General features: G+C 62.3%; 2 protein-coding genes across 4 annotated transcripts in view; one reads left to right on the forward strand and one right to left on the reverse strand.

The window, feature by feature from the left end:
• Positions 1-6,406, forward strand: part of AP3D1 (adaptor related protein complex 3 subunit delta 1) — a 59,789-nt gene extending 53,383 nt beyond the window's left edge. Inside the window, exon 32 of the mRNA XM_073017149.1 lies at positions 5,152-6,406. Coding sequence (XP_072873250.1) covers positions 5,152-5,247 — 96 coding nt within the window. The 3' untranslated portion in view covers positions 5,248-6,406. The remainder of the gene's footprint in view (positions 1-5,151) is intronic.
• A 1,275-nt stretch (positions 6,407-7,681) lies between these two features.
• Positions 7,682-10,548, reverse strand: IZUMO4 (IZUMO family member 4). Of its 3 annotated transcripts, none has more exons than XM_007994706.3 (10): positions 10,212-10,548; positions 10,042-10,122; positions 9,879-9,950; positions 9,421-9,447; positions 9,251-9,326; positions 9,040-9,087; positions 8,924-8,938; positions 8,598-8,615; positions 8,378-8,392; positions 7,909-8,143 (listed from the first exon to the last, which is right to left on the reverse strand). In XM_007994706.3, the coding sequence occupies exons 1-10, from the start codon at positions 10,432-10,434 to the stop codon at positions 8,053-8,055; spliced, it is 666 nt and encodes a 221-aa protein (XP_007992897.3). In that variant the 5' UTR covers positions 10,435-10,548; the 3' UTR covers positions 7,909-8,052. The 3 variants fall into 3 exon arrangements, with proteins under 3 accessions (XP_007992899.3, XP_007992897.3, XP_007992901.3); XM_007994710.3 differs by having other exon boundaries at positions 8,378-8,431; positions 10,212-10,546; XM_007994708.3 differs by lacking the exon at positions 8,378-8,392 and having other exon boundaries at positions 7,682-8,143; positions 10,212-10,545.
• Positions 10,549-10,729: the final 181 nt, after the last annotated feature.

Consider the following 10,729-nt stretch of genomic DNA (forward strand, 5'->3'; position numbering starts at 1 on the left):
GGTGTTAGGGTCTGGGTGTTGGGGTCTGGGTGTTGGGGTCTGAACATTGGGGTCTGGGTGTTGGGGTCTGGGTGTTAGGGTCTGGGTGTTGGGGTCTGAACATTGGGGTCTGGGTGTTAGGGTCTGGGTGTTGGGGTCTGGGTGTTAGGGTCTGGGTGTTAGGGTCTGGGTGTTGGGGTCTGAACATTGGGGTCTTGGTGTTAGGGTCTGGGTGTTGGGGTCTGGGTGTTGGGGTCTGGGTGTTAGGGTCTGGGTGTTGGGGTCTGAACATTGGGGTCTGGGTGTTGGGGTCTGGGTGTTGGGGTCTGGGTGTTAGGGTCTGGGTGTTGGGGTCTGGGTGTTGGGGTCTGGGTGTTAGGGTCTGGGTGTTGGGGTCTGGGTGTTGGGGTCTGGGTGTTGGGGTCTGAACGTTGGGGTCTTGGTGTTAGGGTCTGGGTGTTGGGGTCTGGGTGTTGGGGTCTGGGTGTTGGGGTCTGAACATTGGGGTCTTGGTGTTACGGTCTGGGTGTTGGGGTCTGGGTGTTAGGGTCTGGGTGTTGGGGTCTGGGTGTTGGGGTCTGAACATTGGGGTCTGGGTGTTGGGGTCTGGGTGTTGGGGTCTGGGTGTTGGGGTCTGAACATTGGGGTCTTGGTGTTAGGGTCTGGGTGTTGTGATCTGGGTGTTGGGATCTGGGTGTTGGGGTCTGAACATTGGGGTCTGAACATTGGGGTCTGGGTGTTGGGGTCTGGGTGTTAGGGTCTGGGTGTTGGGGTCTGAACATTGGGGTCTTGGTGTTAGGGTCTGGGTGTTGGGGTCTGGGTGTTGGGGTCTGGGTGTTGGGGTCTGAACATTGGGGTCTGAACATTGGGGTCTGGGTGTTGGGGTCTGGGTGTTGGGGTCTGGGTGTTAGGGTCTGGGTGTTGGGGTCTGGGTGTTGGGGTCTGGGTGTTAGGGTCTGGGTGTTGGGGTCTGGGTGTTGGGGTCTGGGTGTTGGGGTCTGAACATTGGGGTCTTGGTGTTAGGGTCTGGGTGTTGGGGTCTGGGTGTTGGGGTCTGGGTGTTGGGGTCTGAACATTGGGGTCTTGGTGTTACGGTCTGGGTGTTGGGGTCTGGGTGTTAGGGTCTGGGTGTTGGGGTCTGGGTGTTGGGGTCTGAACATTGGGGTCTGGGTGTTGGGGTCTGGGTGTTGGGGTCTGGGTGTTGGGGTCTGAACATTGGGGTCTTGGTGTTAGGGTCTGGGTGTTGGGATCTGGGTGTTGGGATCTGGGTGTTGGGGTCTGAACATTGGGGTCTGAACATTGGGGTCTGGGTGTTGGGGTCTGGGCAGTGGGGTCTGGGCGGTGGGGTCTGGGTGTTGGGGTCTGGCCGGTGGGGTCTGGCTGGTGGGGTCTCGGTGTTGGGGTCTGGGTGTTGGGGTCTGGCCGGTGGGGTCTCGGTGTTGGGGTCTGGGTGTTGGGATCTGGGCGGTGGGGTCTGGCCGGTGGGGTCTCGGTGTTGGGGTCTGGGTGTTGGGATCTGGGCGGTGGGGTCTGGCCGGTGGGGTCTCGGTGTTGGGGTCTGGGTGTTGGGATCTGGGCGGTGGGGTCTGGCCGGTGGGGTCTCGGTGTTGGGATCTGGGCGGTGGGGTCTGGCCGGTGGGGTCTCGGTGTTGGGGTCTGGGTGTTGGGATCTGGGCGGTGGGGTCTGGCTGGTGGGGTCTCGGTGTTGGGGTCTGGGTGTTGGGATCTGGGCGGTGGGGTCTGGCCGGTGGGGTCTCGGTGTTGGGGTCTGGGTGTTGGGATCTGGGCGGTGGGGTCTGGCCGGTGGGGTCTCGGTGTTGGGGTCTGGCCGGTGGGGTCTTGGTGTTGGGGTCTGGCCAGTGGGGTCTCAGTGTTGGGGTCTGGGTGGTGGGGTCTTGGCATTGGGGTCTGGGCATTGGGGTCTTGGTGTTGGGGTCTGGGTGTTGGTGTCTTGGCATTGGTGTTTGCTCATGGCCTTGGTGCTGGGGTCTTGGCGCTGGGGTCTTGGCATTGGTGCCTCAGCATTAGGGTCTGGGTGTTGGTGCCTTGGTGTTGGTGTCTGCCAATGGCCTTGGCATTGGTGCCTTGGTGTTGGCATCTGGGTGATGTGATCTTGGCATTGGGGTTTACTGACAGCCTTGCCATTAGTGCCTTGGCATTGGTGCCCTGGGGCTGGGGTCTTGGCACTGGGGTCTGCCAAGGGCCTCTCCGTATGAGTGGATTCTCCCGGTTTTTCCTTGGAGTCCTGTGAGCTTCTGGGCCTTGTTCCATTCTGTGGAGGACGTGGGTGGTCAGGTCTCAGCTGCAGGTGCCTCCTGCCTTCTGGGGACTGTGGCCCCAAGTGCACCGCCACCTACCCAGCCTCTGTCCTCTCAGTGCTGCCTCTTGTCCCTGGCCTGGCGGGACCCGGCCGTGGCCTCTGGACTCTGCTTGGGCTGCTCTTTGGGGCGGGCTCCGCTTCGAGGGGCGGGCCCAGCAGATCCTGAGCCGCTGCTTTTCCACGCACCTCCCTCGCTGGGGCTCTGGTTACCCCACTCCGCTGGCTTCTTCCACAGTTGCTTCGGGGGCCCAGTGGCAGGAGGGCGGAAGGACAGACTGCTCAACTCACTGCCAGCTCAGGAGCTTTTCGGATTCTGGTCTTTGTCCCCAGCTGCCTCTGGCTGCCTTGGGGCCCTCAGGTGTCAGCTCCCACTTCTGTGTAGGCCGGAGCCCCTCCCACGGGTGCCATGGGCCACTCCCTCACCCGAGCCCTTCCCGTTTTGTGTTTTAATAATTAGGAAATTCGCAAAATTAAAAGGTCAACACATATAGCTGCGAGGCAGTATTTGCACATAGTGGGTGGTTTTTTTTTTTTATGTTTTTGAGGTAGGATCTCGCTGTATTGCCCAGGCTGGAGTGCAGTGGTACAAACACGGCTCACTGCAGCTTCAACCTCCTGGGCTCAAGTGATGCTCCTGCTTCATTCTCCCACATAGGATCCTCCCGCCTCAGCCCCCCGCATAGGATCCTCCCACCTCAGCTCCCCTGCATAGGATCCTCCCACCCCAGCCCCTCACATAGGATCCTCCCACCTCAGCCCCCCGCATCGGATCCTCCCGCCTCAGCTCCCCCGCATAGGATCCTCCCACCCCAGCCCCTCACATAGGATCCTCCCACCTCAGCCCCCCGCATAGGATCCTCCCACCCCAGCCCCTCACATAGGATCCTCCCACCCCAGCCCCTCACATAGGATCCTCCCACCTCAGCCCCCCGCATAGGATCCTCCCACCCCAGCCCCTCACATAGGATCCTCCCACCCCAGCCCCCCGCATCGGATCCTCCCGCCTCAGCTCCCCCGCATAGGATCCTCCCACCCCAGCCCCTCACATAGGATCCTCCCACCCCAGCCCCCCGCATCGGATCCTCCCGCCTCAGCTCCCCCGCATAGGATCCTCCCGCCCCAGCCCCCACCCCCCACCCCCCACATAGGATCCTCCCACCTCAGCTCTCCCACATAGGATCCTCCTGCCCCAGCCCCCCACATAGGATCCTCCCGCCCCAGTGCCCCTCCGCGTAGGATCCTCCCGCCCCAGCGCCCCCACATAGGATCCTCCAACCCTAACCCCACACATAGGATCCTCCCGCCCCAGCCCCCCCCCCCCATAGGATCCTCCCGCCCCAGCCCCGCTCCGCATAGAATCCTCCCGCCTCAGCCTCCCACATAGGATCCTCCCGCCCCAGCCTCCAGCATAGGATCCTCCCGCCCCAGCCCCCCTCTGCATAGAATCCTCCCGCCTCAGCTTCCCACATAGGATCCTCCCGCCCCAGCCTCCAGCATAGGATCCTCCCGCCCCAGCCCCCCTCTGCATAGAATCCTCCCGCCTCAGCCTCCCACATAGGATCCTCCCACCCCAGCCCCCCCGCATAGGATCCTCCCGCCCCAGCCCCCCTCTGCATAGAATCCTCCCGCCTCAGCCTCCCACATAGGATCCTCCCACCCCAGCCCCCCCGCATAGGATCCTCCCGCCCCAGCCCCCCCCGCATAGGATCCTCCCGCCCCAGCACCCCCACATAGGATCCTCCCACCTCAGCCCCCCGCATAGGATCCTCCCGCCCCAGCTCCCAGCATAGGATCCTCCCACCCCAGCCCCGCTCTGCACAGGATCCTCCTGCCTCAGCCTCCTGCATAGCTGGGACCACAGGCGTGAGCCACCCGGCCTGACTTGCATGTACTTTTATTTATTTATTTTTGAGACAGAGGTTTGCTCTTGTTGCCCAGGCTGGAGTGTGGTGGAACAATCCCAGCTCACATGCAATCTCTGCCTCTTGGGTTCAAGTTCAAGCAAATCGCCTGCTTCGGCCTCCCAAGTAGCTGGGGTCACAGTCATCTGCCACCATGCCTGGCGATTTTTTTTTTTTTTTTTTGAGACAGAGTGAGACTCTGCCAGGCTGGAGTGCAGTGGTGCGATCTCAGCTCACTGCAAGGTCCACCTCCCGGGTTTACACCATTCTCCTGCCTCAGCCTCCCGAGTAGCTGGGACTTCAGGAGCCCGCCACCACGCCCAGCTAATTTTTTTTGTATTTTTAGTATAGGCAGGGTTTCACCGTGTTAGCCAGTATGGTCTCGATCTCCTGACCTCGTGATCTGTCCGCCTCGGCCTCTCCAAGTCCTGGGATTACAGGCATGAGCCACCGCGCCTGGTCTGTTTTTTGTATTTTTAGTAGGGACAGGGTTTCACCGTATTGACCAGGTTGGTTTCCAACTCCTGACCTCAGGTGATCCACCCACCTTGGCCTCCCAAAATGCTGGGATTACAGGTGTGAGCCACCGTGCCTGGCCTCTGCACACACTTTTAAAAATACCAATCTTTGGCCGGGCGTGGTGGCTCAAGCCTGTAATCCCAGCACTTTGGGAGGCCGAGACGGGCGGATCACGAGGTCAGGAGATCGAGACCATCCTGGCTAACACAGTGAAACCCCGTCTCTACTAAAAAATACAAAAAACTAGCTGGGCGAGGTGGCGGCGTCTGTAGTCCCAGCTACTCAGGAGGCTGAGACGGGAGAATGGCGCAAACCCGGGAGGTGGAGCTTGCAGTGAGCTGAGATCTGGCCACTGCACTCCAGTCTGGGCGACAGCGCGAGACTCCCTCTCAAAAAAAAAAAAAAAAATTCCCAATCTTTTTCCTTACACAGGGGGAGAACTCTGTCTCAGTCGACGGGAAGTGCAGTGACTCCACGCTGCTGAGCAACTTGTTAGAAGAGATGAAGGCGACGCTGGCCAAGTGTTGAGAGCTGCCTGCGAGCCCCGCCCACCCGGGGACCACAGCCCTGACGTGTCTCGCCTCTCCTCGGTCGTGTGTACTGTACGAAAGCCTGAGTGTTAATTTAACTCCATGTTGTCGCCCACCGTGTAGACGTCCGAGGTCGTACGTTGCGTTGAATTATCCGACCGTCCTTTTTTACTGTGACTCTTCCCACTCTCTTTGGCAAGAAGTCCCCTTCACGTCCCCAGACCAGCAAGGGCACCCCTACCTGGCCTGTGCCTGCCCTGCGCTGGAGGCCGAGTCCTTGAATGTGGCTTCAGGGGCTCCTGTCCTGGGCCAGGGCCCAACGGGCACCACATGAGGGGCACTTGGTGGACAGGGTGGGGCTGACGTGGCCTTCTCTGAGGTCACCTGCTTTTGTCCCAAAGGTCCTGACAGTGGCGTCCGGGGAAAGGCAAGGAAGGGCCGCTGTCGCCAAGGTTTTCTGTCCCAGGCCCACAGTGGGAAAGCGGGTTTGCTGGGCGTTGTCCATCATCAGTGTGCTCGTGGGCTGTGGCTGGCCCTGGGATCCCAGGCCACGCGCCAGCCAGGCTGTGGGCAGGGAGGGGCCAGGGACGCCAAAGAGAGGTTGCCGTCAGAGCCATGGACCGGGCGGGAGGAGGCCTCTGCCACCATTCTTCCTGGTCAGCAGAAGTGCAGCTCGACGGGCTTAGGTTTGGGGTGGGGGTGCGGTCGCGTCCCTTGCTCGCCACTGTGCGCACCAAGGTCTCCCCCCGTCCTTCCCAGCACTGTTAGGAAGGCCTGGGCAGGGCCTGGAAGCTCCCGACCCGGGCTGCTCTCCTGTGTTGAAGGAGTGTGCCCAGTGCCCTTGGGCAGGACCTGGAAGAGCCCCCACCAGGCAGGGCAAGGGGCCTCCGCTCAATCCCCGTGGCCAGTGTGGGCACAGGACTGACCCTTCCTCAGAGATAATGACATTTTATCTTTTCCTTTTGATGAAAACTGTCACTTTAGCATGTAATCTATTACAGAATCCCGTGCAGTGATTCTAGGATTTGAAATTATATGATGTGTTACATAAGAGTTTATTTGCTGTCGACATTCCCGTATAAAGAAGAGACATATCACGCTGCTGCCATGATTTTGTGTCAAGATGATCCAATAAAGTTGTGAAACAGGCATTTCCACACGGGGTCTTCTGCCTGACCTGGTCACGCGGCGCTGCGGGGTTGGAGCCTCTGCGCCTCAGCTCACGGGCCCTTGGGAGGTGGCCTCCGTCCCCAGCACCATCCAGGCCTGGGGCTCGGGCAGGCACAGGCCAGGGAATCCCCCACCCCCTGGAGGCCTCGGTTCCCAGCATCTCCCCCCAGGGCTGTGCAGGGGAGCAGGTGCCCGCTCTCCCTCCCCTTCCGCAGGAGCCCCTCAGGGCAGGGACAGATCCAGAATTGAGAACTGCGGAAGAGCAGCCACCCCGCCCCTGGGTGAATTTGCCTCCTTTTACACCAGCCTTACACCTTGAAGATGGGAGCCTCGAGCAAGGTGACACTGGGTCAGTGAAGCCCCTGCCAACTCTAACCCAAGACGCGGCCGTGGTGGCAGGCATTTGGTGGCAGGGGGCGCAGAGCAGCACAGACGGGACCCCAGCCCCGGCCCACACCAGCGTCCTTTATAGAAAACCGTGCCTTGAAAGCACCTGCCGCGAGCCTCTTTCCTGTTAAATACGCTCGCCGGCCTCCAAGGAAGCATCCTTCACAGCCAGGACCCGGCGCCACCACTCCAGATGCTGTCCTCAGTGGCCACTACCACGTTCTCCCCTGACACGCGTATGGCTCCCATGTCCCACGGAGCCTGGGAGGCACTCGGCCACCTTCCCACACGCCGTTCCTGACAGCGAATGTGCCCGTGTGCCCCTCCTGTGATGGAAGCCTGAGGCGGCCGCGGAACAGTGCGTGGGGCCCATGCTGGCAGCGTCAGTGTGCTCAGGGGTGTTCTCACCAGTGTCCTGCAGCCGCCCCAATGCCGGAGCAAAGGGACACTCGAGGAAGTGAGGAGACGGGCAGAAAGCGAGGAGACCACCGGGCTGATGTCGCCCGAGTGAGAGTGGGACTTGGAACGGCACCACTGCACAGATGGAACACGAGTCCCTCCCTCCTGTGTCTCAGGACTGGTCAGGCAGTCGTGGCCCCGGCTCTGGCCATCATGCCACACCTGTTGCTGCCACAGAGATGACTAGAGACAGCCACAGTTCCTGCGTTCCTTGGCTCGGGTCCGATGTGAGTGACCCCAACACCTAAACGCACTAGTGCTGGCCCTGGTCTCGACCATACTGTGGCCTCGCTTTGGGTGGAAGAACCCAGGCACTCTGTGGGCTTGTGCAAGCCTACCCGTGTGTGCTCAGGTGGGCCACGGCCCCACATCTAGGAGTCCGGGGACACTCCCTGAGGCCCTGTGAGTGGCTCCAAGTCGGCCCCCATGGCTGCGGACCTGAGGCCAGGACCTGCCCTGCTCTGTCTGGGACTTTCAGGGCTCCCCAGAAGTCCACCTCCAGCCCCCAGGGGCTTCCCCCTGCTCCGACAAGAACTCTTCTGCAAAGAGAAACATCAGGGACTTTAATCATCAGTCTCGCAGCTCCGCAGACCTGCCCAGGCGCTGACGCTGTACACGGCCCACCCCCGCTCCCTCCCTCCCGCCCTCCCGGCCCTGGCCAGCTCAGGCTCTGTCTGGGGTTGGAGGGGGGGTCCTGAGGCAGCAGCAGCCCAGCTCCAGAGGGACAGGCGGGGGCTGTCCAGCTGAGTCCTGGCCCCACGTTGCGCTGGGGCAGGCCCGGCTGCTGTCAGGGCTGCTTGAGACACTCGGCAGCATCTTCCAAGGTCAGGTTGGCCAGGTGTGGGGGCTCCAGACACCTGAAGGCCGGCGATACCAGGCTGTGGGGAGACGAGGCTGCCTCAGCTCTCCATGTCCCCCACCCCCTGCCTCCCTCCCTGGGGGTCTTTGCTGGGGGGCCCCAGGCCTCTCCTCCCCGCTGGGATGTGTGGTCCTATGTGTGGCCACATTCACGACACCCGCGTGCCTGGGATTTCAGAAGGGTGTGGGGGCCGTGGCACACAGTGCTTAGGAGCACCCCTTCTCCCGAGGCCTCCCTTCTCTAGGTCACTCACAAGGCTGGGGTGGCTCTGTATGTCCCAGGCCAGGAGAAGGAGGAGGAGCGTAGTTTGTTCATGAAACCACCACATGGGTGTGGTTGCAGAGGTGACATCCAGCAGGTGTCCCAGGTATAGGGAGAGCCCCACCTGCAGTACCCCCACTGACCTAGAGGACCCCCAGTTCCCCCCCTTCCTTTACTCCCTTCCCCTGAAGGTCAGGTCAAGGCAGCCTTACCTCATGCTCACGTCCTGTCTGAAAGGCAATATGGGGCAGTCAGCTCCTCCATGGGGCACCCCTAACCATCGCAGGGAACCCTCCCAGGCTCTGACCACAGACCTGGGGCAGCGGTGGAACCAGACCCTATGGGGACCCTTTAGGCAGGATGCCCCCCTCCCGCTAAGGATCAGAGACCTTTGAGGGTGAAAGGGACTGCGGCCACCTCCTGCGCAGAGCTGGCTTGGACGTGGGAGCTGAGGGAGCCAGCCTGTGCCCCACACATACTCACCCACGAGGTGCTCACACACGCACACTGCCTGTGTCGGTTTGAGGAGGGGACTTACTTGTGCCAGTTATTTCTACAAGGACAGTGGGTTTGGACTCAGGAGGCCGAGTGGCCACGGCCAGTGTTCCCTCCCAGGCCCAGGTGAGCTTGCTGCCGCCCCAAGACCCCACTCACATGTAGTTCAGCAGGCCCTGGACAGCTGACTCCCACTGCTCCGAGGACCTACGGGACGTGGGCTTGGAAGTGGTGCGCCCCTGAACCCCCGAACCCACCCTACCCCGATGAGAAGGGCCAGGTGGAAGGTGGGGAACCCCCTCCAAGGAAAGCCTGGGACCCCAGGGACAGCAGGGCCCTGGCACGGGTGGGTGTGATGCCTGAGCCTTACTCGCAGTTATAGCCAAAGCAGGCGACGTGCGAGTCTGTGCAGTTGTTGCAGGAGATGGTCTCGTACTGGAAGATGCCTGAAACACACCACAGCCGCCAGGGCTCCCCTCGGCCTCCAGGGCCCTGAGCTGCTGCCAGCGCGCCCCTCAGCCCGGACAGAGCCTGGCTTACCACAGTGGCGCTGACAGTCGAGGCGACCTGTGGGAAGGCAGGACAGTGCAGTCTTACCAGGCCCAGCCTTGTCCCCAGTCCTGCCTCCTCCCAATCCGTCAAAGCCTCGGGGCCTGTCCCTTGCCACTGGGGCCCAGGCTCACCTGGTTTTCATGTATGTGTGTCCATGGCCCAGAGAGAAGGGGTCCCCAAGGTGACCCCCAGCGTGGGATGGAGCAAACTTCAGGGGAGGGCGTGGCGATACTCCCAGCGCCTCTGGGGGCTACTTAGGGGAGGTCCCGCGGGGTGATGGCATTGATCCTTCAGGGGCTGGGCTGGGTCCCTCCCTGGGGAGCTGCCCTCCTCCCCAGCTGCCCGGTGCCAGGTGCCCTGTTCACATCGCTCCAGCCTCAGCCAAGCCCCGTGGGTCTCCGAGGCTCTGGGCAACACCTCCCTCCCCTGAAGCCTTATTTGCTCACTTTCAATGATGGCGTTCTGGATGAGGCGCACCTGCTCCCGGAAGATGTTTCGCAGCTCGTTGGGGAAATACCCTGAGGAGTCCAGGCAGGAGAAGGTCAGGCTCAGACGGTGGGCGGGGTGTCCTGGGGTGGGCGGGCCCCGCCTGGGTTTCGCGCCCCTTACCCGGGAAGTACATCTTCCCCTGGTACAGCTGATCCATTCTCTGGTACACCGCTGTCGCCACTTGGTCCAGCTTCTCCCGGGCTGCGGGCAGGAGAAGCAGCCAGGTGACTGGCCTGCCCGGGCGTCTCGCTGGGGGGGGAGTCGGGACTGGGCTGGGCTCCGGCACTCACTGATCTCGGCGGGGATGGCCAGGTGCAGCTCCTTCATCGTGTCGTCGCTCCAGTCGGTGAGCAGCGCCCCTGACACGGGGATGTCGCCCACCCACCAGGACTTGAGGTTCACATGGTGGCGGTAGAAGGAGAACTTCTCGGAGAACTTGCTGTGGCAGTGCAGACAGCCGTGGGCCAGCGCCGCCGTCACGCCCACCAGGCACAGCAGCAGGGCCATGCCCATCCCGGCCCGCCGCCGGCCAACCAACGGCGCTGCTCGCGCCACACCCCTCAGCCGCGCACCAACCAACGGCCCCCACTCGGGCACTAGGCCGCGCCTCCTCCCCCGCCCACCCCACCGGCGCAGGCCCCGCCCCCTCCAGGGCCCAGCCCCGCCTCCGTCCTCAGCGGACTACTGACGGCGCCGGTTCCGCCTCCAGGCCCCGCCCACGATCCGCCCCTTAGGAGACTCCGCCACTAGGTGGGCCCTGCCCCCAGGCCGCGCCCTACGCATGCGCCAATGGCCCGTGCCGGCTCCT

Source organism: Chlorocebus sabaeus, chromosome 6 (assembly GCF_047675955.1).
Source record: "Chlorocebus sabaeus isolate Y175 chromosome 6, mChlSab1.0.hap1, whole genome shotgun sequence".
In the NCBI taxonomy this organism is placed as follows: Eukaryota; Metazoa; Chordata; class Mammalia; order Primates; family Cercopithecidae; genus Chlorocebus; species Chlorocebus sabaeus.

Coding starts and splice junctions, on each gene's coding strand:
- IZUMO4 (XM_007994710.3), bottom strand. CDS start 10,434: ATGGGCATGGCCCTGCTGCTGTGCCTGGTGGGCGTGACGGCGGCGCTG. Junction 10,123..10,211: donor GGCCATCCCCGCCGAGATCA/GTGAGTGCCGGA, acceptor TCCTGCCCGCAG/CCCGGGAGAAGCTGGACCAA. Junction 9,448..9,878: donor CCAGAACGCCATCATTGAAA/GTGAGCAAATAA, acceptor GCCTTCCCACAG/GTCGCCTCGACTGTCAGCGC.